Raw genomic sequence first — 25,184 nt, forward strand, 5'->3', positions numbered from 1 at the left:
CTCAGGCTGAATCCAGCAGAATCCAGGGCTTTATGTGACCCCCGTGGGCAATGCTAGTACAGACTTCCAGCTCCAGCTGGGGCAGCCCATGGGGCTCTTCTCTTCCCAACGTGCCAAGGCTGGAGCACAGTTTTGGGGGGGTTGTTTTCTAGCAGCCTCAGCATCCCGGTGTGCTGAACCCCAGCGGTACCGCCCTGGCAGGCGACCCTGGGTGAGCATCACCCATCACCAAGGCAGCCAGAGCACTGTGGGACTGCAGGCCATGTGGGCTGTAGGTGTCCCCCTCAGGAGGGCCCGTGGAGAGCCCTCAGGCAGCCTCTGCTCCTCTCCCCCACTGCCATTGTGGAGGCAGCTGAGCACAGCTCCAGGGAAATGGGCTCAGCAAAACTGTTTGTCACCCTCACCATTTTCTTCATTTGGGTTTTTTTTCCTCTCTCTTTTTAATTCAGGTTATATCCTTCTGAGTAATACTAGTGTAAAAGGGCTGTGAATATATGGGGGCAAAAACTGGGAGTTGAAATTGTTCTTGAGGTACTGAAGAAGTGGCCTAGAAAAGGAGAGGTTCTGGTTTTATTGAGAAGTTGCTAGAGACAAAGCCCTTGCCAGCAGGTTTAGGTGACCCTTAAAGCAGAAGAACAGATGTCCCCATGGCAGCAGCATGCCTGGGGTGACAGGGGATGCAGCATCCACTGCTCAAAGGCAAGGGGGGGTGGGATGGGGACAAGATTCTGCATCCCCAGTCTGCAGTGCTGGTGTATTTGGGGAGACTCTGCCCTTGCAGCTGGGTGCCGCATTTACAGCTCTCAGTGAGGACCCTTATTTTGAGGAATGTTGTTTGACCTTTATTTTGAGAAGTCACTGTTATAGTGTGATGTTTCAGTGATCTAGTGTCATAATTTTGAGAATACAAGCATTGTTGCATTTAATATTGCCATCACAGCAGCTCTCTACTTGTTCTGCCACTGACCTAAGTCCTTGCTGCCTGCAAGACGGTTAAAAAAAAAAAAAAAAACCCAAATGTGTGCAGCTGCATATAGTTATGCCATAATATCTTTGGAGCCTTGAGTACCAGTGGCCAGTAGCCGTATGCTCAAATCCTTTAAGTACATTTACCAAATCTCCAAGGACATGACAGAACTCTCGTGAATAGCTTGGCTTTCTACCACGTGCTACCAATTTTACAAGAGAAGGGGTTAAAAAAAGCAGGACCTGAATACAGAGCTAGTAAAAACACAGTGAAGGATTTGTCATGCTTCAATTTTTTTTTTTTTTTTTTGCCCTACAGATGCAATCTTTGACCTAGGAAGAAAATCCACTGTTTGTCAGGCATTATAAATTATATCCCAACAGCTAATTATAAAACCTCATCAGCTAAACAGCACTACAAAAACTAAGCTGTCTTGGATAGGAGCCGCTGGTCTGTTGATGAGAAAATGAGTCCAGTCCCTTCCCACAGTGAGCTGGGCAGCAGCAGCTTTGGTTCCCATCCACAGAGGAGAAGGTTGGTAGGGAAGCAGTGGCCACGCAGTGCCAACACGAACCCCCCTGCCCTGTGCTGACTCCTAATGGAGCAGCTCCATGACGTGACTGGAGGGAACAGGTGGACCCGGGAACAAAGCCAAACCCTGGAGCCCAGAGTAGCCCGAGAGATCTGTGGGTTTGCCTACAGAGGGACAGGGAAAATGCCTGCTGATGAGAGAAGGGTGCTCCATCATGGCGTGAAGATGTCACCCCTTGTTGTGTGATGTGAAGAGTTTGGGTGGTCTGCATGTCGTCCACCTTTGTTAAGCCAAGAGGTTTGATCTGTAACACCTATCAGCCTCACCAGCACCTCTCTGTGGTTAAACACACCAGTGAAAGAGACCTCAGCCCTGGAAGAGAAGGCAGGTGAGGGAAATGTGGACGTCAGCAGCATTTAGCCATGGCCCTCGTGACAATGATGGGAGGTTTGTGTTACTGGGTGAAATCCCTGTCCTCAGAGAGCAGCTCTGTGCTGTCAGCCTGTCCCACTCACTGCAGGGCAGGGGTGGGCATGGTGTCACAGGAGAGCTGCCTGGGCTTTTGCACAATCCTGCTGGGGCACTATCAGTTAGATAAGCTGTGTGTCTTATGGTCAGGTCAGGATAACCCAGACAAAGTCACCATAGACTGCAATAGCACCAGGTGCTTTCAGGGAGTACAGATAATTAGTAGTTTTACTTACATAATAATAAATTTTGGCTTTAACCATGTTTTAATACTTTTCAGTAGTTTTTTCTAAAGGTATTTTCAAGGCATTCAGTTGGTGAAGTGAGAACAACAGAACTTGTGATGGTTTTGGTTCAGCAAAAATATCCATTGCCCTGACCCCAACCTCCTCTCCCTCAAAGGGTTTGTTGGGTGGTTGATAAGAAGTTGATAACTCAACAAAATTCACTGTGCCTGTTAATAATTCTTCTATAAAAGCCACAGATTTCCTCCTGGGAACTTCAGTCACATTTAGCATGAAGGGACTCATCCTGGCCCTGGTGTTCGCCCTCGTGGGTAAGTTGAAGCTTTACCATCACTGCTGAGATGTGACAGCCACTGTGATCCTGAGCAAATTGCATCTCTTTGGGGCTTTTCAGGGATATTTACAGCTTCATTTGCTGAAGCCCTTTTATATCTTCAGCTGTAAACTGTTAGATTTCTGTGCTAAGCTCAGCAGCAGGAGAAAAGCCAAGCAAGCAGCAGCTAGTGAGCAGGGGCTCACTAGCAGCACCAAGCATGGGCTTGGTGTCCTGGGGGTGTGGGGTGATCCCCATTACTGGTGGTTTGCCAACCATTAGCATGCTGACTTAATGAATAATACATTAAAGGATCTACAGAAATGTTTTTTTTCATGAACACTTCTCTTTCCTTCCTCACAGAGGGCCAGAAGCAGGACCTTGGTAAGTGGTTCCCCTGCCAGGGAGCAGCTCCCTTGCTGCCTTCTCTTGCAGCCTTCCCTTACTGCCTTGCCTTGCCCACTGCTTGCACCTGGTTTTTGGCAGTGGCAGCTTCACCTTTCTTTGCTGGGCTGGTTCAAGTAACATCACAACAGTCATAGCCAAGGAAGTGTTTCTGTTATATTTTTTTTCCTGACAGAGCCTGTTTTTCATATGGGCAAGACCTACCTGTATAGCTATGAGAGTCTCATTATGCATGGGCTCCCTGACAGAAGCTTGGCCATGGCAGGGGTGAGGCTGGCCAGCAAGGTGGAGATCAGCCGTGTGTCTCACAGTGACCACCTCCTGCAGGTAAATCTCCATGGCCACAGGAACCCACCCACCCACTGATATCGCTCAGCTAAAGATGCTCCCTTCATACCTTCAGGCTGGCAAAATAAGTGACAAAAAGACGTAGAGCTCCCACCAAAGCTATGGGCCCTACCCACTGCTGAAATGACCCTCCAAGCCCCAGCAGTTTCCCTCAGGCAGTGATGATTCCCCAGCAAGAACAGAGGTGTGGGCATGGGCACTGAGCTCTGCACACCAAGGCATGATAGGGAGAGCTGAGGGCACTGCTGAAGGGTCTGCAGCTGCATCCAGAATGCTTTGGTTACTGGCAGGGACCTACAGAGAGCACCACAGGCTTACTCACAGCCTGCTCCTCTGCAGGAAGGAGCTGGATCTGCTCCAGCTCTGCTGCCATCAGTATGTGAGCCCCCTTGACTAAAGCTTATGTTCACCTCCATACAAAAACATGGCTGGCAGCTGCTTTAAAGAAACATCCTTAACATAGTTTTACTAAGGTAACACTAAGCCTGAGTATGAACATGAGCATTCTAGAATGAAATATCCATTTTTTTTTAACCTGGTCCATAGTCTAAAAAAGCTCAGCACTGGAATTCAGATACCACATGAGAAAGACCCAAATGTCTCCATTATCCCCCTTTTCATATTCTTCACATAAGCATTAATTCATATGTGAAGAATTGTAACGGTAATGCCTGTGTTTATCATAATGATATCAGATCTAGAAGCACTGTTACTCATCAAAAAGATTAAACCAAACAGCTTAAAATACTGGCATGGCACAAAAGACCACAGACTCGGGATTGAGAAGACAGCACCTGGAGAAAAAACTGTAAGAGCTGCCCTCAGCACTCACCTAGGAGTGTTCTCAGTCTGCACTCCTGCACATATATTAGTGAAACAGTGTGAAGGAATACCTATTGTCAAACTTTACACATGACTGCAATTGCAGGTTCTGTGTAACCTCACTGGCGTTGCTACAATGTTAGCAGTTGCAGACAAGAGTCTGGAGTAGGATTTCATTTGAGAAAATATGACAAGAGGCAAGCCACCCTTGCAGCATTGATTATAAATACCTAAAATAAAACAGAGCACTGAGCCCACACCTTTTCCCTCTGTGCAGGAACATGTACTTTAATGCACGAGGGTGGGAGGTGTGTGTAAGTAAGGGACCAGATGGGTCTGTGCATGCAGGCACACGCTTCCACTAGGTAGCAGTCAAGGACTTGTGCACAGGCTTTACAGCCAGAGGAGCTCAGAGGGGTGTCAGCCACTTCCAAAGGTGGGAGCTCCTGCGGTCACCTCTGCTCCCCCATCAGCTGTGCTGTGGCTTTGGTGCTCAGGGATGTGCTGGTCCTGGAGCAGCAGCCAGAATAGTCCCTGTGTGTTCAAGCAGGCAGCTTGGGCAAAAATGGACTGGCTGACTTGCAGACTGAAGGGAGATCTCACTTGTCATCTGTGGGAAAGGAGTGAGTATCCTGTATGTACTGATTATTGGTACCTGGCATTTCACTCAGCCTACAAGCTTCATCAGACTTGCTGAACTTTTGAATTCTCTTCACATAATCTTATTTTTCTGGCAGAAATCCTTCATGGAAGTTTGCATTTTCAAGGATGCTTCCTAGGCTGAGCACAGGAGTCTGAGTTGGAAACTGTTTCCTGCAATGTTAGACAAGTGACTTTTGTCTTGCCAGGGATAAGAAGTGTGCAGTAATGCAGTGTTTCTGTATTATAGCACTATTTCAAACTGATGGTGAACAGTATGATTGTTTTCCTATTTTTTTTCACAGATTCGATCACCAAAGCTGGAGGAACACAATGGCTTCTGGCCCATTGATTCCTTCACTCCATCTTCAAGACTCTCAGAAACCATTGCTGCATGTCTCAGCCAGCCCTTTAAGTTTGAATACACTGAAGGAAGGGTTGGAAGTATTTTTGCCCCTGAGGACTGTCCTGTTCTGTGCACTAACCTAGTGAGAGGGGTTCTGAACATGCTGCAGATGACCATCAAAAAGACAGAAAATGTGTATGAGCTACAGGAGGTTTGTTTTTTTTTTTCATTCTGATTTTACTTTTATTCTCATTTTACCATAAAGAGTAAGTTATACTTCCCAGACCATTTTCTTTGGCCTTTTTATGGCTGTGGAACCTTCACTGTTTTTAACCAATACTTGCAGGCTGGGATTGAAGGCGTCTGCCAAACCAGATATGTTATCCAGGACGACAGCAAGAATAACCGTGCCACCATTGCCAAAAGCAAGGATCTGATGGACTGCCAGGATAAAGCAGTGAAGAACCTGGGAATGGCATATGTCCGGCCCTGCCCCACCTGTCCCCTGGTACGAGCAGCACGAAGCCACTGCTGCCCTGCTCGGGCGTGAGCGCTGCTCACACTGATGCTTGTGGGGCTTTGGCTTCTCTGGGCTGATCAGCCCATTCCTGTTTCTGAGTGGGTCCCTTTGCACTTCTAGAAAGCCAGAAACATGAAGGGCACGGCGACATTCACCTACAAGATCAAGTATGACGACAGCGGGGCATCGCTGACGTCCGCTATGTCGGACCAGGTGTACCAGATCTCTCCTTTCAATGAACCCAACGGGGTAGCAGTCATGGAGGCAAGGTAGGCACTGTGCATGTCCTTACATTATCATAGCCAGGAGGAGATGCCTAAAATTGGTTATATATTTACTGTTGATTTGTGAGATAACAAGAAGCATCTGGCCTGCAGCTGCCAAGGGCCGAAACAACATACAACCCTTGGGATGCCCAGCCCAGGATGCCCAGGGTATTTCAGCTGGCCTGTGCCCTACTGTTTAAGCCACCTGAAATATCCATCCAACCTCTCAGAGACTTTAGCAAGCTCCCACAAAGGCTTTTGCAGTCATATGGCTTTTCCAGGTGATCAGAGAAGTGCACGCTCCATTTGCAGTCCCGCTGGGTAGCCCTCAGTCTGCTCCCATGCTGTGCAAGCCCTCCATGCACAGTGTGGTTACTGTCTACTGATGCATTTCTCTCTTTCCCTTGAAGACAAGAGCTGTCTTTGGTCGGCACTAAAAGATCTCCTATCAGTGCACCAACATCTCAGCTGCAAAAACAGGGGAATCTTCGTTATCATTTCTCAGGAGAGCTACTCCAGATGCCAATTCCTCTAATAAGGATAAAAAATCCAGATTTACAGGTATTAGAGGCTTACTTTCACCCACTTTCACTATTTATAAGTTTAACAGGTCATCACATAATTACTTTAGACGTGGATCCTTCCAACTCTCTGTTTTTCCCACAGTTAACAGAGATGCTGCGGCAATTAGTTCAGAATAACGAGAAAGGAGCCACTAAAGAAGCTTCAGCCAAGTTCTTACAAATGGTCCAGCTTTTTCGTGTAGCAACCCTTGATCAAATCGAGTCTTTGTGGCTGCAGTTTGTCAATGAACTCCCCTACAGGTAACTATGGCCTTCAGCCAGGGTTTCTGATCAGAGGCACGCCGGACAAAGAGGATAATGAGTCCTCCTTTTCCTGGCAGGCCCTGGTTCCTGAGCGCCATCTGTGCTGCTGGAGCTACTGACACGTTCAGATTCCTGAAACAAAAAATTCATGACAAGAAGCTGAACATCTGGGAAGCAGCAGTGACTCTCCCTCTCGCCTTCCACTTTGTTACACCAAACAAACAAACTCTGGAAATTGCCTCAGTGAGTACAGATCATTTGTCCTTTTGTTTTTCCTCTCACTCCTTTTAAAAGGTGAATTCATAGGATTATAAGTGAAAGATACCACGTATTTCCATCTAAATTTGTAAAATGCAAGGTATTAACAAAAATGGAAAATGCTTCAGAAAATGTTCCCAAACACTTGTTGCCAAAAGTTTGTAATTATATTTTATATTAAACCCCACAAACTATAAGAAAACTACTGTTGATTCTTTTTGCCAAATCAGAAGTTTAAAACACAAAAGATAAACTCAAGAAAATAATATATAATCAATATCTAAAGAGCATACAGCATAACTGGGGCAAATCTTAATTTTCTTGTAGCTGAATGTCTAGCATTTGATTTAATTCCTGAAATTATTTAGAAAGAGCACAAATCAATTTTATCTATTTCTCAAATGCATTTATTGATAAATACAGCTCTGATTACTAGAAACAGTAAAAAATTATACTTCTCCCTCCTGCAGAGTTTTCTGACCTGTCCCCAAATCCAGAAAGTACTGATGCATAGGATAATTGTATACCTAGGATATGGTAGCATGGTGAATAAATACTGTGCTCAGGCTTTACTATGTCCAAATGAACTTCTTCAGGTATGTGACTCTCATTTCTTACTCATAAAAGTTGAAAAATTTTTAAAAGTTCCTTTAATTTAGCTCTCACAGTGCTGGCAGTTAGGTAACTCACTATTTGCACGCCTCATTCAGCGATGCAAAGACAGAATGAAACACAGAGCTCATGCCTTTGAAAGATCAGGCTGTAACAGTTCAGAATTTCAAATGTAGAACTAGAAGCCCATTGGGATAATGGATCCTGTAACCAGCCTGAAACCGAGTTAAATTGTGACAAAACTTGGATTAAAGCAAAATAATTATGATTCTATGATTCTACTTTGACATTAGGTAGAGTGTACATAAAAAGACATTAAAGTGTGAATATAAGCAAAGCTCTAGATATGCCATAGGTTAGGGCTTCCAAGGAATGCTACACAATTACATTTCACTGCCAGAAATATTCAGGACATTGTCCTTGGACTGTGCAGCTCCAGCTCCTTGCTCAGCAGGACCACAGCACTGAGAAGGCCTTGATGGTGTTTGACATGTGTGTAAATCTTCCCAAAAAAAGTGAAATAAAGCCAGGCCACCAGAATGGTAATTCTGCTTCTCAGAGTAGCAAAACTGTTCAAGTAAACTTGAAATTATTGTAGGAAGTGAAAAATGCAAGTGCAATTTGGCAGGGCTAGCAGAGGTGGCCCTGGGAACAACTGAGCTTAGCATCAGCTCAGCACTGCCTTTGAACTTGCAACAGACTCTTTGGTGCAGGCACCCACCTGGGATTGTCTCCTACACTCAGGCTCAGGCACAATTCCAATTCAACTACAGCACTGTGCAAGGAGAAAACCAAGTTTATTTGTATGGTCCATGTTTAGCACCCCGATAATGATGGTGAGATTTTTTTTCCTGGGAGAAAGGTTTGAACAGCTCAGTTTTGGGATTTGCAGCAGTAATTGTTTTACTTTCTATGGCAAGGCACATTTTTATGCACTACTACAAGATCATTACCTGGTAAGATTAACAGCTTATGCTTCATTTTCAGCCACTCCACGACCTTGCTACTGAAGCCGCCAGCAAAGGTGATGCCAAAGATATGTCTTTGGCCCTGAAAGCCATGGGCAATGCAGGAGAGCCAGCCAGTATCAAACGCATCCTGAAGTTTTTGCCAACATTTTCCTCAGCTGCAGCTTCATTACCAAACAGAATTCATGCTGATGCTGTGTTGGCCCTAAGGAAAATTGCAAGAAAAGACCCTGCAAAAGTAACCGCAATTATTATTTAAAGAAATGTCTTAAAGGGTATGGATTGGGTTTGCTTAGTGATTCAGGAATAACAAAGCCATCAGGTAATGTTAGCAACTCTGGACAGGCTTCTCAGTTTACTGGTCTTCCTCTTGCCCACCCTGCAAACTCCTGACATCATCCCATCCTTGCTGATACCCTGGGAAAGAGTGCTTTAGTCACTGTAATGCTCAGCCTAATGGCTGTTTCTCCCAGCCCTGCTCACTGTGCACCCAGCAATATCTTCATTTTCAGTGACAGCTCCCATGCCCACATCTCTTGTTTAGGTTTCTGTTCTCCATCCACTGCAGAGCACATAAGCACTGTTCTGGAAGCACTGCTCACCAGGAAGTTGTGGGCTACTCAGAGGTTCTATCTTCCTCCTGTAGGTAAGGGAGCTCACCCTCCAGGTCTTTATGGACAGCACGCTTGCTCCCAATGTCCGAATGGTGGCTTGTGTTGTTCTCTTTGAAACCAAGCCTGCTCTTCCAACAGTAGCAGCTCTGGCCAGCTCGCTGCTCACAGAGCCCAGCCTGCAAGTAGCCAGTTTTGCATATTCACACATGAAGATTTTGGCAGCAGGCAGGATCCCACAGCTCTATAAACTGTAAGTAGAGAAATAAGTACATTTTTAGTAGAAAAATGAAGTTTTTTTCCTTGCAGTTTTCTAAGAATTTGGTCACAGTTGACTCTTTTCATATGATTTTAATTCTATTACTCAGATCTGCTGCTTGCAACATTGCCATTAAACTCCTGGGCCCCAGACTTGACAGGCTGAGCTATCGCTACAGCAAGGTCATTCAGATCAGCGACTATTCCTGTGAGTACCACCTGCACTTCCTCAGCTTAGGTGGCCAAATGCCTCTATTGTGTTCTGTGATTTTCATCCCAAATCCAATCATGAACTGTGAATTTAGTGCACTTTTAAAATAGAAAAGGCAGAACTTCCTAACATGCAAAACTCCCTGAGACTCTTCCAAATCCAAATCTCTGGTATCTGCTGGGGAAAGTGGTGCTAGCACATGGATTTAGGCCTCCTTCTTCAGTCCCTGAGGTTGGGTTGACTCTGCCCTAGAATAAAGTCCTCCTCTTGAGGTTGCAAGCTTGAGAACCTGTGGAACTGAACCCTTGACAGAACCCCTTGTGATCTACTAGAGCACGTACCTGAGGTGGCTTATGTGCACCAGACACCTTGGAGACCCTAATTTCTGCTGCTTTTTGTTCCTGTGACAGCCCAGTATCAGGTTGGTGCCATTTGGAGGGTCTATCTAATGAACAGTCCCAGCACCATGTTTCCATCTGACATAATCACAAAAGTAAGAGGCTATTATGCAAACACTGCAACGGATATTATCGAGGTAAGTACTGCATTAAGGCAGCCAGCTTTTGGACTGTGATGTAGTGTTTAACTCCATTTCTGGCTGTGAGGGCGGACGTGAAAGGGAAAATTTAGATAATGATTATGATTTTACTTAGGCTTCTTCTTTTATTTGGGCTTCTTGACACATACATTCATCAATGAACACATCCAGTATAGGCATGTAAGTCTAGGACCGGGGGAAAGCTTGCACAGCAGAACATCCATCTGCCCACCTAAAGTCACGTGGGATCCAGGGTATTTTGCATAAATACAGGGAAATTAAATTTCAGCCAGCAGTACAGCCAGGGCAACACAAAGCTCCATGTAACAGCATGCAGGAATTCACACAGCTTCTTGAGCAAGCTTTGCAGCCTGGGCTGAGTTCTGCACTACCCTAAAATTATCCCTGCTGACTAATTTAAGGCTGGCTGGCTCAGCACGTCCTCAGCATCTGCAGCCACAGCCTGCAGCCATCCACCAGGTAGACGAGTCCTTATAATGCAATGGCTTCATGAAACAAGTATTTTGTGTGGCCTCAGTGAGTTAATCCCAGGCACAAGAGTTTTCCTGAGCTCTCTTGTACTTGGGCTGTGATACCTGACTCTTTCCTACAGGTGGCTTTCCGGTCACAAGGCCTAACCAAGCTTATGAGGAAGCAGAACATTCCCTTTGCTGAGTATGACACGTACAAGACCCTGAAGGAGCTGGGTAAATCGGTACGTCTGGGCACCCTTCTGACCTGTCTGCATCAGACAGCTCCTCACAGCATCAGGGTTGCATCACCCACCCACTGAGCCATCCCTTTGATGTTTCTGGAAGAAAGGAGTCTGTCATCCTGTTCAGTCATGGAAAGTTGAACTTACATTGTACTGACTCTCTCAACAGATGCCACCTTTTCACTCAACATGTGTCAGCTCTTAATGTATAGTACAAAAGATGAGGTTGCTGCTGGGAGCCAAGATGTTTTAAAGTGTATGTTAGAACACACTAAGTGGTTGTTCTTCTCTTTTAAAATTATAATTGAATAAGGTTTTTCCTTCATGAGTGCTTGGGTGTCACCTACTACTTACAGCAGCAGAAATTACCAAGCTCTTACCTCATCCTTACATGGGGAAACTCTCTCTGAAATCAGCTATGCAATATAAGAAAGGCCACATTGGTTCAGACCTGTAATGTTGGGTTTTTGGCTAAGGAACCACAGTTCTCATCCTTCAGATGGGATCTGCTCTTTGTTAATGCATTGCTCCACTTTAAGTGATATTTTCTGATTCTTGCCTTTCTTCCCATGTCTCTTAAACACCACAGCTTCTGGGATGGAAAGAACTGCCGCCTGAAGACCCCCTGGTATCTGCTTACATCAAAGTATTGGGTCAAGAGATTGCTTTTGTTGACATTGACAAAGATGCCATTCAACAGATGATGATGGTACTGACAAGGCTGTTGACTTTTTGTCTTGCAATTCTGAATAATTTCCCTTCCGTGTCTCCTCTTACCTAACCTATTTCTCTATTTCCAGAGTCTAACTGGATCATCAGACTGGCAGCCAGTGGTGAAAAAAGTGATGGAGGAGGTCCAGAGCGGCATTTCAGGCCGATGGACCCTGCCAGTACTGGTGGGGGAGATGCGGCACATCGTCCCCACCACTGCTGGCCTGCCACTGGAGCTCGGGCTGTGCGGGGCCATGGTGGCCCAGGCTGCCGCCGACGGTGAGCTTGGGAAGCCAAACTCAGCAGCTTCCCCACCATAACTGTGGGCCCAATCCCTCTGCTGAAATTAAATCCTTCTATAATCTTGAAAAATATCCCAGTAATGTTGAAACATTAGTGACCAGCTGCCTCCAAAGGGTTTGAGAAGTAATTAGGATATTTCACCTGAGACATATTTGTATAACTCTGGTTTGGATTAGCAGCCTTTAAATAACCATGTAAAGTATTTCAAAAGGTAAAAGCACTGCTCTTGCATTAACTACTATGCTTATTGAAAGTATTTTATCACCAGAATTTATTGTTTCTCTGTTCATATAATTTCTGTCTTTTTCAGTGGATGTAAAGGTGTCTCCAACAATATCTGACAATTTTAAACCCTCACAGTTGTGGGAAACCAAGATGGATATTCATGCTGACATCAGACCAAAGTAAAAATTACATATATATTCACTTACACACACAAGCAGTTATAGTTACAGTTGTAGTTATAGTTATAGTTATAGTTAAAGTTATTGTTATAGTTGTTGTTATAGTTGTTATAGTTAGTTATCTCTGACATAGATAGATGGTGGCACATAGCTATACAGGGATCTTACTTGTCCCAGATTTTGGACAAATGTGCTAGTCTAGAGCAGCAAAGCTGTGAGAAAGCAACACGATCCCCTGATGCTTTACAACCCTGCAAATCCAGCAATGTTCATAGTACTCCACAGGATACTGTGCTGTTCTGCCATTGCTAGAAATGCTTACATTTGTACCTGTCCAATGACTAAAGATAATAAGATGTGAAAGTATGTCATCTTACTTATCAAGTTTTTACAATTTCGGCATAGAATCACATCATCACCTGGCATAAGCCAGAAGGATTTCAGGGGGCAAAGGGAAATGCTTCTGGATCTGCAAAAGTGACAGTACTAGTAATGATAATGGTAACAATGATGATAATAATAATAGCAGTGACAATAGTTTAAAAATAGGCAGAATCTGAAGCTACGAGATTCTGGAGTTAGCTTGTCCTCAAGCAATGACAATGACAATACCAGTAACAATGCAGTCAGGAAGTCCACGTTAGCATAGTTTTTCAGACAAATCCTATTTTCCAGTGGCATCTTAGCTTTTTTCTTATCCTGTTGTGATAAATCTCTTCATCCATCAGTAGTGGGACTTCTAATAAAAAGAACAGCATGAAAATGTACTTTTGCATTTCAAAGTTAAATTTTTGCATATTAATATATAATTATGCCTGGTTTTATTTCCACTCTTTCAGAGCATATATTCATATGATTGCAATGATGGGGATTAATACACAGTACCTTCAGAGTGGTTTTGAATATCATGCAGAGTTTAGTGCCAACACTACAATGAAATTTGATGCCAGGATAAATATGAAAGAGAAAAATTTGAAGATTGAAACGCTTCCCTGCCATCAAGAGGTTGAGCTCGCAGCTGTGAGGTACATAAGATCTTTTTTTCATTTTGCTTGCTCTGTGTTACTGATTTTGAATTCCCTGTTAAAAAATCACAAGTATACAACTACTTGTTAAGGTCTGCCATACCTCAGCAGCCACATAAAGCTTAGTACAGTCTTTTTTGCACCAGCAAAAATAGGTAGAGTGAAATCAGAAGGCGTTAATGTGTGCCAATTATCACCGCCACAGGAGCGAAGTTTATGCTATTTCAAGGAACATGGAAGAAGTAGATTCTGAAAAGAAATCCCAGATTTTCCCCAAGGGAGAAATACCAAGTACCTCTGACCAGCCACTGCAGTCAACAGAAGGATCTTCAAATCCTGGTAGCTGGAAGGTAAGGAACCTCTTGCCACCTGTACTGCAGACAGGCAGAGAGCAGAGAGCTCCTCATAACAGCTGGGCACCCCTGACATGGGAGCTGGCTAACCAGATCATAGGAATGGAGAAATACAGGAATGGAGAAATTCGACAGGGGCCTGGTATTTCACAAACCAAGCCTAAAACCCAGTGGGTTCATAACATCCTTCACAGTCCACTCACTTTCATCACTGCATGCAGGCAGGGCTGCTTTCACAGCATTTCTTCCAATTTCTTCACAGTCATGGGAAGGTGTATGAAATTCACATCTTTTGTACAATATCTCATTTTTTTTTCTAAATCAGGCTAATGTGAAAAATACAGTTCTTGGGCAGGATATAGATTTTTCTTCCGGAATGCTGAGATAATCCTGAGTGGATTGCAGAAGCACATTCTTTCATGTGCACTTCAGCTTCTGAGGCTGGTGTGGGAAGGCTACGCTGGCTTGCAGCAGGAGGGCTAGAAGCCTGAAATGGATGCAAGGGTACTGACCCTACAAGGAGTCCTGCAGGTTCACATTGGGAAGTGTATTTGTGAAGCACTGCCTGACAAAGGGTGGGCAGGACAGCTGTCCTCTTCCACAGAGCTTTTTGCAGGAAACCCACCGCTTCCAGTGCCTGGATTTCTAATTCTAAGCATTGCTTCCTTCTTTAAGCAGGACTGCCATCCTTCTCTTCATTAACTGGAGGAATTATTTTAAGAGCTGGGACAATTTTATTTTTCTATGGAAAATGACTTTATCTGCCTTATTTTTGTTTAATGCAGCAAAGCAGCATACCTAATGCGATCTCCAAAGGATACCAGCAAGGTTCAGAAGAGGTACATCACAACAGTGCAGGAAGAAGATTTTATGCACGCAGGTTCTGTAAAAAAATTGAAAGTTTGGGATGTTCTACTTGTCTCAGCCTTAAATCACAAAATTCTGCTTTCTTAAGAAATACCTATCTGCACAAATTACTTGGAGAATTTGAAGCCAAAATAATTTTAAAGCCAGGTATAGTCATAATAACAAGTTTTTCTGTCAATCACTGTAAATAATGCTGAAGCAGCACAACCTTGGAATGCTTTTGCCTTTAGTTCATACAGATGCGGATATTGACAAAATACAGCTGGAGGTTCAAGCAGGATCCAAAGCAGCTTCAAAAATAATTGAGGTATCAAGCTCAGGGTCAAAGGAAGAGGGAGAGGCATCTCTGTACAAGGACATTCAAGCTAAACTGAAGAAGATTCTAGGCATTGAAGATGTGTTCACGGTAAGAGACTTTGAGCATCAGAGAGGGAAATATTTCCTATAATGAAGCCAAGGGTTTCCATTGTGGAAAACTGGCATGGGAAAGCAAGGAACTGGGCTGGGAGGAATTCTATTTCCTTGGAAGCCTGTGGTGAGCATCTTATCTGACAGCCAGGGAAATGTTAAAGAACAAGCTATAAATTCATAATGCTTTCAACTGTTTTTGGAGGCTGCAAATAAAACACGGCGCCGCACAAAGCGGATTAACCGAGAGTACAAGACTGCAGACACAGGCCTGTGGGCAGAGCCCAGCATACCCCACCTCTCCAGTTCATCCTCCTCTTCTGCTGCTTCCTCTGCTGATGGCAGACAGCCTGGAGATCATCACAGGAAAGATGAAATAAAGCAGTCTGGGAAGAACCGTGGCAGCAGGAGCAGCAGTGGGAGCTCTGCTAGCAGCAAAGCATGCAGCAGCAGCAGCCAAGAGGACCACTCTGGGGACAGGCACTGTAGTGGGGACAGTGAACAACAGGTAATTCACTCTGGCTGGACCTTTCAATATTTCTTATAGTGATTGTTTTCGTACATCAGAAAATTGTGCTCATAGACCATGGACCAAAGAAAGAGGAACCCTGGTCTCAGAAGCATTTCAGATCAGAATTCTGACATTCCAGAATTTTTAACTGTAAAATGTTTAAAAAATTTAATTTTTGTTTCTTTTTTTTTTTTCCATACTCAGAACTGAAATTTTTAATGCATTAATCAAAAGTTAGTTCTTTATTTTCTCTTGGGTCTTCTTACGTACTGTCTATTTTCACAGGCAAACCCACCTGTTTACCAGCTTTTGTTTAAGCCAGCGGATGAACAGGTACATTTACTGCTTATACTGGGAGCAGCGTGTACAACTAGTCTTGCTGTCTTTGCTGCAATTTGAGCCTAGTTCTCTGAGAGTGAAAATATGATAAATTAATTCTGCAACAGCTTCCAGTGGTAGGCACCTGCTTCAAGGTGATTCTTTGTTTTTGCAGGACACACGAGGGGAAATCCTGAACATCAGCATCAGCTCTTCCTCTTCCTCAGCTAGTGATGAAGATTTCTCTAGAGCCATGTCTCAGGTGAATGTTTTAATCTGCAAGAAATCCAAACATTTTCTTTGCATTTCCAATTTTTGTATATTTACAACAGATAGGAAAATCACAGTGATTTAGCATATTAGGTATATAGAAAGACATTGAAACTGTTTCTTATTTTATAAAGGTGAGCACATTGGATAATCATTGAATGTAATTTCATATTAATTTAATACAGGCTACATTTTTAAATGAAACTGTAATGTATTGCTGTATATGTTGAAATTTGTCTAGCTCAGTAAATAATTCACTATAAAAATCAGAACACTTTAGAAGTGCTGACCTGCTGGATTAGAAACTGGTTTCAGGGATATTTTCATTGTGTATCTTTCTGTAAAAGTTTAGGAGTTGACTCTGCCACTCTTTTGTTCATTAGGTCCTCACTGCAGAGTCCTTCAGTTCATGTTAGCAGGACCACAACAGGTCTTTGAAAAACCCTTGAGTTTTCAGCAAGGCTCCAACTCTGAGAGCAATCCAGGTGTTTATTCAGGAGTGTACTGCATGGTACATAATTCATGGTACCTGGTCCTTCTATTAGAACTGAGGGAATCTGGAGCAGATTTCAACCAAGAAAAATTTCACACATTTCAGGCAATGACCTACATGCCTACAAAATAACAACCCTTACTTTGCTGAGGCATGCCTTCTGCAGCAGCAGCTCCCAGCTGTTAGTGCAAGTAGCTTGTGGAAAGAAGGCAACCTGATCGACCTTCTCCCCCACCATTTCCATGAAGATTAAACTCACCTTTCTTTTCACCATGTTACTACTTCCCTGAACTCTTTCTCAGCCGCAGCCTTGTTCTTTCCCCATTTCCCACGAAGCCCTCGCCACCTCTGTCTCACGCGATCCTTTTGTGTGTCTCTGTCACTCGGACTTGGCAGCGCAGGGAGGACCTGCTGCCCCACAGCAAATTCCACTTGCAGATATCCCTAGCCAGGTGGGGACTCTGCCCACAGCTCAGGTAGGACATTTAGGCAGGCAGATGGTGCTGCTGGGCACAAGGGTCCCACACTGAACAGGGCCACATGCTGCTCCTTGTGCAAGTGCCACACTTCAGACTGCCCTAAACAGATCCCCCTGTAATACAAATTATCATGGTTTTGAACAGGTGGTCAAGCTAGTTTTATCAAAAAGGCAATTAGTTTAACTGCAATTTGGTAAGAGAGCAGTGCTGAGCTGGGTAGTATTGTTTTTTTATCCAGTACCATACTTCTTTTTGTTGCATTGAAATTACTTTACAAAAAAATCCCTACACAGTCTTACTTGCAGTGGTCATGCCAGTGGTTTTACTACCATAATTCCGATGTCTTCTCATGTCTTTGGTCTCTATTTCCTCTCTACTCACCAAAGCCTGAATTCTTGGGAGATAGCAAGCCGCCAATACTGGTTGCAGTTCTTCGTGCCATCCACAGAAACAAGCAGCCAACAGGATTGCAGCTTGTCCTGTACACTGATACACAGCCCAAGAGGTGGAGAATACAGATGTTTGGTTCAAGCATCACAGGCCCAAGCAGATGGAAACTCTGTGCTGATGCTTCCGTAATAAATTACCAAAAAGTATCAGTAAGTTTAAAATATAAATAAGTTCAAATATAAATGAAACATAATGATCTTACTATGTTTTATGCAATTTTTTTTTTTCCTCTACTAGGGTTCTCTTAGATGGGGTAAAGATTGCCAGGACTACCAGATTGCTACTCAGATTGCAACAGGGCAATTTGCTGCTTATCCAGCTATGCAGATGAAGCTGGAGTGGCTAAAAGTGCCTTCAATAATCCGAACAACTGCAAGATGGTGAGATATCATTTTAGTTTTTGAAAAATATATGTCAGTACTCCAAATAATTGCAGGTTCAGTTCTGAAATTTCCAAGCTGGAAAAAATCCTCTCAATCAGTTGGATTTTATAAAATCAGATTACAAATGTTTGCTTTCTCTGTATTCATTCCCTCAAAGCATACTGCATTTTCGTTTGCAAGAAAACCACTTGGGATGATGGGATTCACCTAATCTATTGCAGACTTGTAATTTAAAGTGCCTGAGTTAGGAGATTGGTCTTGTCATGCTTCCTGATTCATGGAGGCTCAGAGCAAAAGCCTGACCGCGTGTCTCTGAAGAAATCAGTCTCTTACTTAATTTCCTAATGTAAGAACTTGCCTCTGGCTTCTAAAGCAGGTGATACAAATACTTCCCATAAAGCTTATGCACATTAAATAACAAATGTTTTATGACATTTAATGTAAGAAAACTGTACGTTCTGGATTCAGTTCACGTGTGTCTACTTTATCATGAAATATCTGTTGCATTCATGCATTGTACCCCTCCATGCATTTGCCTGCAATAACATATAGATCCATATTGAAGCCTATCTTTGGCATAGTGCTACTAAAATACAGTCGTGTACAGCAACTCAGTTAACTAAATACATGTACAACACAAGTTTTCACATTAAAGGCATACAGGTGATTTGATTAAAAGTCTTCTGAAGAGGGTAACTTTTTACATTAGATTGAATTACCCAAAGCTGTTATCTGCTCTTATTAGAGGAAATGAAACCATCCAATTGACTATTCTGGAGCAAAGCCACAGAACTTACCTTTTTTTTCTGCTCTGAGACTATGTCTTTTTATAAAGGAATATTTTCTGTATTTCTCTATTTGAGCCCCAAATTTGTTTGCAAACATTCCTGGAGATCCCTCCATCAGCTTGTTGACAGTCTTAGTGGGCAAAGGATCCTTGCCTAAAATTACCGCTTCATGACTGACATATTAATGTGAAATATGAATTTAGTATTTTTAGCATGTTAGTATTTGGGGACTTATGTAATTGATGTCTATTTTTAAGTCTGAATGTATTTAAAACAAATTTGCCACACTCTTCTTCTCATGCTACTCTCCCATCCAGCCTCTTGAGATCTTTTACATCAATTAAAAAATAAATTTGCTGCCTCTCCTTCAATATACAATATCATGTATCACCAAACCCTGATGCAAAACCTGCCCTGATGCTAACACAGAATGCATATTGCTTTATGGGGGTATTTTAGTGTGAACAAATAATAACCATTTATTTCAAAGACAGTTCATTTTAATCACTTACTTACTTTGGTTTTTTTTCAGGTTTTACTCATTTCTTCCAGGAGCTGCCTATGTGCTTGGGTTTTCCCAAAAGCAACAGCTTGGTCCCTCTCACCAGGCAACCTTGGTCATGGCTTTGACATCCCCAAGAACCTGTGATGTTGTCTTTAAGTTACCAGAGGTAACAATTTCCACCATCTTTTACCCTGGAGCAGTCAATACCTAGGAAATGGATGATTAAGGGCTTTTTTTAAACATATTGATTTAAAAAAAACAAACAAACAAACAAAAAAAACCCCAAAACTATAAAGAAGCTGCCTTCAGAAGACATTATATTCATGCAGTTGGTTTTACTATGAAAATATCTTACAACATACTTGTCTTTCTCATGTAGCATAGAAGCATATGAAATAAAAAACAGGTTAGAAAACAATCATTATGATTGATAGGAGATTAAAAAATAACTTATTAAAAAGCCCACTCCTCCCAAAATCTTTATAGAGATTTTTCTGTGCTCTGGAAAAGATGGTAAAACCAGGCTGTTGAGACAGCCAAACAGCAGCACTTGATGTATAGGCAGAAAGAGGGTGTGCATCTCAGGTAAGCAAACTGTTCAGCCTGAGAAAAAATGTGATATACAGCTACCCAAAAAGCTGCAAATTGGTGACTATCCAAATTCATTTTTAGCACTGCTGTTCAACTGGTTGCAGATGTGTCACACTGTAGAACTATTTCATGCTCTAGGCAGAGGACATGATTTCTTTTTCACTCTGTCTGAAATTCAGATGCTAATTTAGATTGCAGTCAGCACAGCACCCTTGGAAAATTAGAAGAAAATGTTACCTTATCTCTATACTGACCTTTGCATTTCCATTCATGTTTGTTTCCTGCCTGATTTTCAGCTCACAATTTACGACACGGCCATCAGCCTCCCCCTGCCCGTCCCTTCACAGCCGGGTACACCCATCTCAACATTACCATCCTCTGCCTGGAAGGTCTTTTCCCAAGCTGCACTTTCACTCACTGAAAGTCTTAAAGGTCAGCAAGTAACTATCTGCACAGACATTGACTGACTTTGTAAATTTTGTAAACATGATTTACACTTTTGATGTAATTTTTCACTTATTTATTCGCACTATGACGGACGTCAGATAGAAACAAAGCATCTCTATGAAAATCTGTGAGGCTGCAAAGATGTAAAGAAATGGAGTCATACTAGGAGGATTAAACTTTCAGTTCCATGCTAAATAATACTTTCAAATACATCCATTCCCAAATGCATCCATTTCAGCTTCACTGCAAAAAATTGTTTGTGAAGAAAATACAATACAGAATTTGTAAGAGGAACATCTAAGTGATCTCTGATTTGGGGTGCTCTGCTTGATTAGCGCTGTTGTGTTGAAGCAGAAATAGCTCCAAAAGTGTACTCATTAATTTCAAATCCTGCATTTTGAGTCACATTTTGCTTGGAATCAGTGGGATAATATCATACAATGCATATTTATAAGGTGTCCCTGTCCATAGCAAGGGGATTGGAATTAGATGATCTTCAAGGTTCCTTCTAACCCGAGCCATTCTATAATTCTATGGTATTTCTTAGGTAAACACAAAAACTAATCTGTATTAACTATAAGTGTTGCAAAATAATTTCTAATCAGAGCTGGTAGGATTTCCAACAAAATGCCATTACAGTGAAAAAGAGAAAAGTGTAGTGTGGTATTTTTTTCCTTCCCAACTTCTAACTATTTCTAATCCTGGCTATGACTCCATAAAGGTATCAGCATTTCAGTAAATTTTCTCTAGTGTTAATGATATGTGAATAATTATCAACCCTTGTGAAATTCTTTTGACTACAACAAAGTTAGGAAAGCCAAAATTCCACAAACTGAGAGTTGCACCAGCACCAGCTGTGAGCATAATTCATCTCACACAATGCCTGGATCACAATGCCTCGGGACTGGCAAAGTTTTACTTTTGAATTACTACAAATCTAAAATTTTATCTGACAGAATTAATTCATTTCTGCATTGGAACATGCAGAACCAGAAGATTATTTTTTATTTTAATTACAAAACTAAAAGAAAATAGCTGTCTTATATAAATTATAAAATGCTTACTTTTTACTGGGTTTTTTTTTTTAGGTCACTGTACAGTTTTCCAAAATAAGATCACAACCTTCAATGGCGTTGAATTTAACTATTCAATGCCTGCAAATTGCTACCATGTCTTGGTGCAGGACTGTAGTCCAGAGCTCAAATTCCTGGTGATGGTGAAAAAGCTTGAAGAGTCTGCTGACCTTACAGCAGTAAATGTCAGACTCGCCAGCCAGTAAGTAATTGAAAACTTAATAAAAAATAGATGCCAAGCTGAATATGCTATAAATGAAGATCGAATTGGTAGGGCAGACTGGCACTAGCATTAGATTCATGCAGAAAATACTGATGTCAATGGAAAGATATCTAGGAGTGTCACTGGGGTTTGGGACTTCGTCTTTTAAAAGTGCTTCTGAAATATATCTGAGGTTCACAGTAACCTCAAGACTTTACTGCCCCAAATTCTTCATTAATTTGTTAGAATTTAACTGTCTAATTTCAGTACTTAGTGATTAGGCAGACATATAAACTATAAATCCAGAAAGGGCTATTGTGAGCAGTAGTCTGGCCTTCTACACTAAGCTAATAATTAGAACAAATTAGAATCCACACTCATTACAAAAGGGTTGTTGAGAAGTGGACATAGCTAAAAAGGGCATTACTTATCCCAGATTAGAGGCACTCTCTTAGAACATCTCTTAGTTGGCACATAATGTTATAATCTATTTGAAATTTATTTGAGACACATTTTGTTTCAGCCTGGAGCGATCACCCCTAAATTGTATGGGATTATGCATACTAAAATCATTGTAGTGAGTGTTCTTCAAAGCACATAAATAGACTTTGATCTGTAAGGTTTCGTTACAAGTAATTATTTATTTCTGAAAAATGTGTGCCTAACTGTGCCATAGTGCTAGAGAAACCGAGGAATCTACATATTCCCTCTGTATTCCCTGCACCTGTGTGTAGAAGAACACAGGGATGCTGAGCTTCATATTTCTTCTATTAGAGCAAACAGTGCTGGGAAGAAAATACTACAATACAGACTGTTCAGGCTGGAAGAGAACTGCCCTAGGGAATCCAATCTTCCTTTGAAATGTAAAGCACCTTCAATTTATGTGAAGGTAATAGCAATTAGGTTGTTCTGCAGCAAGGCTCCTGTGGCCTGGAGTCTTCCTGCCTGAGATGTGTACTGAGAGCACGCCTGCTGGCACGCTGGCCTGGGCCCCCTCAACCTTCCCCCTAAAGGCTAGAAGGTGATTCATACCAGAACGATATGAGCATCCTGCAGTGATGGTTCTGCCAGAACAGGAAATTATAAGCTGAGTAGGGCAAAGGAGAAGCATTTGTTTACACTAATTTCCTTTATTTAAAGTGAGGTTGACATGTATGTTTCTAATGGACTCATCCAGTTGAAGATTAATGGTGTGCAAACCTCAAAAGATCTTCCATACACATCTAATTCTGGTAAGAGACTCATATTTAGATTTTGTTTAATCTTTCCTGATCTTTTGAAGAAGGAGAGGACATGATCCTGCAAACACCCCACAAAATAAAGATCATCCTAATATGAGAAAGAGTTAGGAGATTTTAAGATACCTGCATGTAAGCTGTTCTAATGGGTGGTAAGAAAGATAAGCAAAGAAAGAGATGCTGATCCTGTGCTTCTTTGCACAGACCAAAAAATGCAGGGCTGTGGTATGTTTTGCTGATTTCAGAGGCCCACAGAATGAGAATTTAGATGACCCTTGTCACAGCCACCCCTGTGAGTGGCTTCAGCTTTTCCCAGGGCAGGGTTCAGTAGTCTTTTTACTTCCCACCATCTCTTTTGGGATTCTTTAGAGTGTGCATTATGTCCCCAAGAACTTAACAAATGGTTCAGGGTGGACCCTAAAACAGTAACTTCATTTTAGAAAAGATCACATTTTGCTTCTTTGTTGCAGCTGCAAGCATGCTGATCAGCAGTGAAAAGAAAGGAGTGACACTAAAAGCCCCAGATTATGGCATAGATAAACTATACTATGATGGGCATAGACTTGAGGTAATTTTTAAGTTACTTTCAGTGAGTTTAGTTTTAGAAGAAAAGCATTTACATGCAACTTTTCTGTATTTCCACAAAGATTCAACTTGCTTTCTGGATGGCTGGAAAAACATGTGGCATTTGTGGAAAATATGATGCTGAGATAGAAAGAGAGTATCAAACGCCCAGTGGATATTTAGCTAAAGATGCTGTGAGTTTTGGTCACTCTTGGATCATCTCAGAAGACCCCTGTGCTGGAGGTACTAAGATTCCAACATATATTAATATCATTGCCTTCAGCTAATCAATCAATCAATCAATCAATCACATGAAGAGGTGGTTTATTATTGCAGCACAGTAATCTCATTTTTTGCTATTTTTGTGATTGGTGGCCTCAGATGAAAAGAAGAAAAAAAATCTAGTTTCCTGAGTTTGATAGTTCACTGCAAGTTCTAGTTTTGTTGGTTTTTTTATCATCATCCTATGCATTGAGTAGTTACCTGGAGTTTGTGTGTTCAACTTAAAACTCCCTAAGTTGATAACTTAGTATGAAAGGGAGGAAGTTTAACTGTTGACAAAAGTAATTTTATGTCATCTTTAATAATTTCATTCTTTATTTTAATTGTTATTTCCAGGCTTTTAGTTTAGATTTAAAAAATCATATTTAGCCCTGACTATCAAACTAGAGGGCATTTGAGGTAGGAAAAAATTGTTTTAATTTTCTCAGGCTGAAGATTAACACAATCTGAAAACTTCAGCCTGGGAATGACTAATTGTTCTTGCTATCCAGGTCCTACATAAAAACAAGAACGTGTTAGTTACATTAGGGTGCACTACACATTTTGTGTGGAACACAACCCTCTGGGCATGTGTTGGCCTTTCTGTAATGTTTTCTTAGATCAGGCTTCCCTGGGGTGACTGGACCAGGAAAGCCTGGACCACAGACTTAAGGACTAATCTACTCAGCCATGGCAAGGCAAGTGTGATGCTTCTCACAGTACAGAAGAGGATATATTGACGCCTAGGAGCCACTGCTGCTCCAAAATGAAGTGCTGTCTTAGCCTAAGTAGAGTGTCAGCTGACCAAAGTTTTCAAATGTATCTTTTTGGGTTTGGACATCAGTGTCCCACTCAGATCCCACCTGACAAGCCTCTGTCCTTGCAGCTGTGCTCCACGTGCCTCATTTTCTCACAGCCTGTGCCTTTGACAAGAAATTGATTCACTTCAATCAGATTAGCTTCATCTAGCTGTGTCACAGTGTTCATCCATTGGTCTCGGTGTTTGCCAATTCCACAAATTAAGTCCAGAAATCTATTTATCTAGACTCTGCGCATGCTTTAAGAGGCTTCATGTTTTGTAGCTTGCAAGCTGCAGCGCAAACTTGTCAAAAGTGAGAAGCCAGTTTCATTTGAGAAGACAGCAGCAAAATGCTTCTCCGTGGAGCCAGTCCTTCGCTGTGTGAAAGGCTGCTCAGCAACCCAGACTGTTTCCGTGTCCGTGGGCTTCCACTGCGTTCCAGCCGGTGAGTCCGGTGACCCTGTGCACAGCACGACCGGAATGTGCGACTGGGTTCTGTGAAAAGCCGTGAGGTGCACCGTGCTAACCCGATGTATAACCAGCCCCGCTCTCCTTCCTCCTTTAGACTCCGCTCTCAGCCTGGACGGGCAGCCTAGGCTGGACCAGAAATCCGAGGACGTCGTGAGCTCTGTCTCCGCTCACACAGCGTGCTCCTGCCAGCAGCAGGCGTGCCCGGCCTGAGCCCCCGCACGGAGCCGCTCCGGCTCGGCCCGGCCCGGCTCAGCCCGGCCGCCCGCGGCGGGGACAAGCCCCGTCCCCTCCGAGAGACCGCTCTGCTCTGCTTCTCCTCCTGGAGATCCTGGAAACAACCCGGGCACCCGCCCCCGGGGTGACCTTTCAATAAACAGCTTCTGTGCGAACGCGCTCGGCCC

The 25,184-nt window shown here is 42.7% G+C and overlaps 1 protein-coding gene and 1 long non-coding RNA gene across 2 annotated transcripts; one reads left to right on the plus strand and one right to left on the minus strand.

The window, feature by feature from the left end:
* Positions 1 to 2,284: 2,284 nt before the first annotated feature.
* On the plus strand, positions 2,285 to 25,015 carry LOC137479462 (vitellogenin-2-like). Its single transcript, XM_068199916.1, has 35 exons — positions 2,285 to 2,523; positions 2,889 to 2,909; positions 3,106 to 3,257; positions 5,045 to 5,296; positions 5,432 to 5,593; positions 5,726 to 5,874; positions 6,282 to 6,432; positions 6,538 to 6,695; positions 6,776 to 6,941; positions 7,427 to 7,552; positions 8,556 to 8,774; positions 9,183 to 9,400; positions 9,516 to 9,613; positions 10,027 to 10,151; positions 10,768 to 10,869; positions 11,459 to 11,578; positions 11,670 to 11,859; positions 12,194 to 12,287; positions 13,127 to 13,312; positions 13,518 to 13,662; positions 14,451 to 14,679; positions 14,763 to 14,938; positions 15,146 to 15,448; positions 15,737 to 15,784; positions 15,945 to 16,031; positions 17,398 to 17,610; positions 17,699 to 17,841; positions 19,165 to 19,303; positions 20,025 to 20,160; positions 21,264 to 21,450; positions 22,591 to 22,682; positions 23,159 to 23,256; positions 23,336 to 23,495; positions 24,596 to 24,757; positions 24,878 to 25,015. The coding sequence occupies exons 1-35, from the start codon at positions 2,484 to 2,486 to the stop codon at positions 24,991 to 24,993; spliced, it is 5,163 nt and encodes a 1,720-aa protein (XP_068056017.1). The 5' UTR covers positions 2,285 to 2,483; the 3' UTR covers positions 24,994 to 25,015.
* On the minus strand, positions 9,315 to 19,280 carry LOC137479463 (uncharacterized). Its single transcript, XR_011002270.1, has 5 exons — positions 19,149 to 19,280; positions 17,393 to 17,581; positions 15,747 to 15,860; positions 12,900 to 13,023; positions 9,315 to 9,398 (listed from the first exon to the last, which is right to left on the minus strand). It is a non-coding gene; the product is annotated as an uncharacterized lncRNA (long non-coding RNA).
* Positions 25,016 to 25,184: the final 169 nt, after the last annotated feature.

Source organism: Anomalospiza imberbis, chromosome 9 (genome assembly GCF_031753505.1).
Source record: "Anomalospiza imberbis isolate Cuckoo-Finch-1a 21T00152 chromosome 9, ASM3175350v1, whole genome shotgun sequence".
Lineage (NCBI taxonomy): Eukaryota > Metazoa > Chordata > Aves > Passeriformes > Viduidae > Anomalospiza > Anomalospiza imberbis.

Excerpts from the sequence above, each read along its gene's own strand:
- LOC137479462 (XM_068199916.1), top strand. The coding sequence starts at position 2,484 with ATGAAGGGACTCATCCTGGCCCTGGTGTTCGCCCTCGTGG. Across the intron at positions 2,524-2,888 it reads CCTGGTGTTCGCCCTCGTGG|AGGGCCAGAAGCAGGACCTT; the intron begins GTAAGTTGAAGC and ends CCTTCCTCACAG. Across the intron at positions 6,696-6,775 it reads GTCAATGAACTCCCCTACAG|GCCCTGGTTCCTGAGCGCCA; the intron begins GTAACTATGGCC and ends TTTTCCTGGCAG.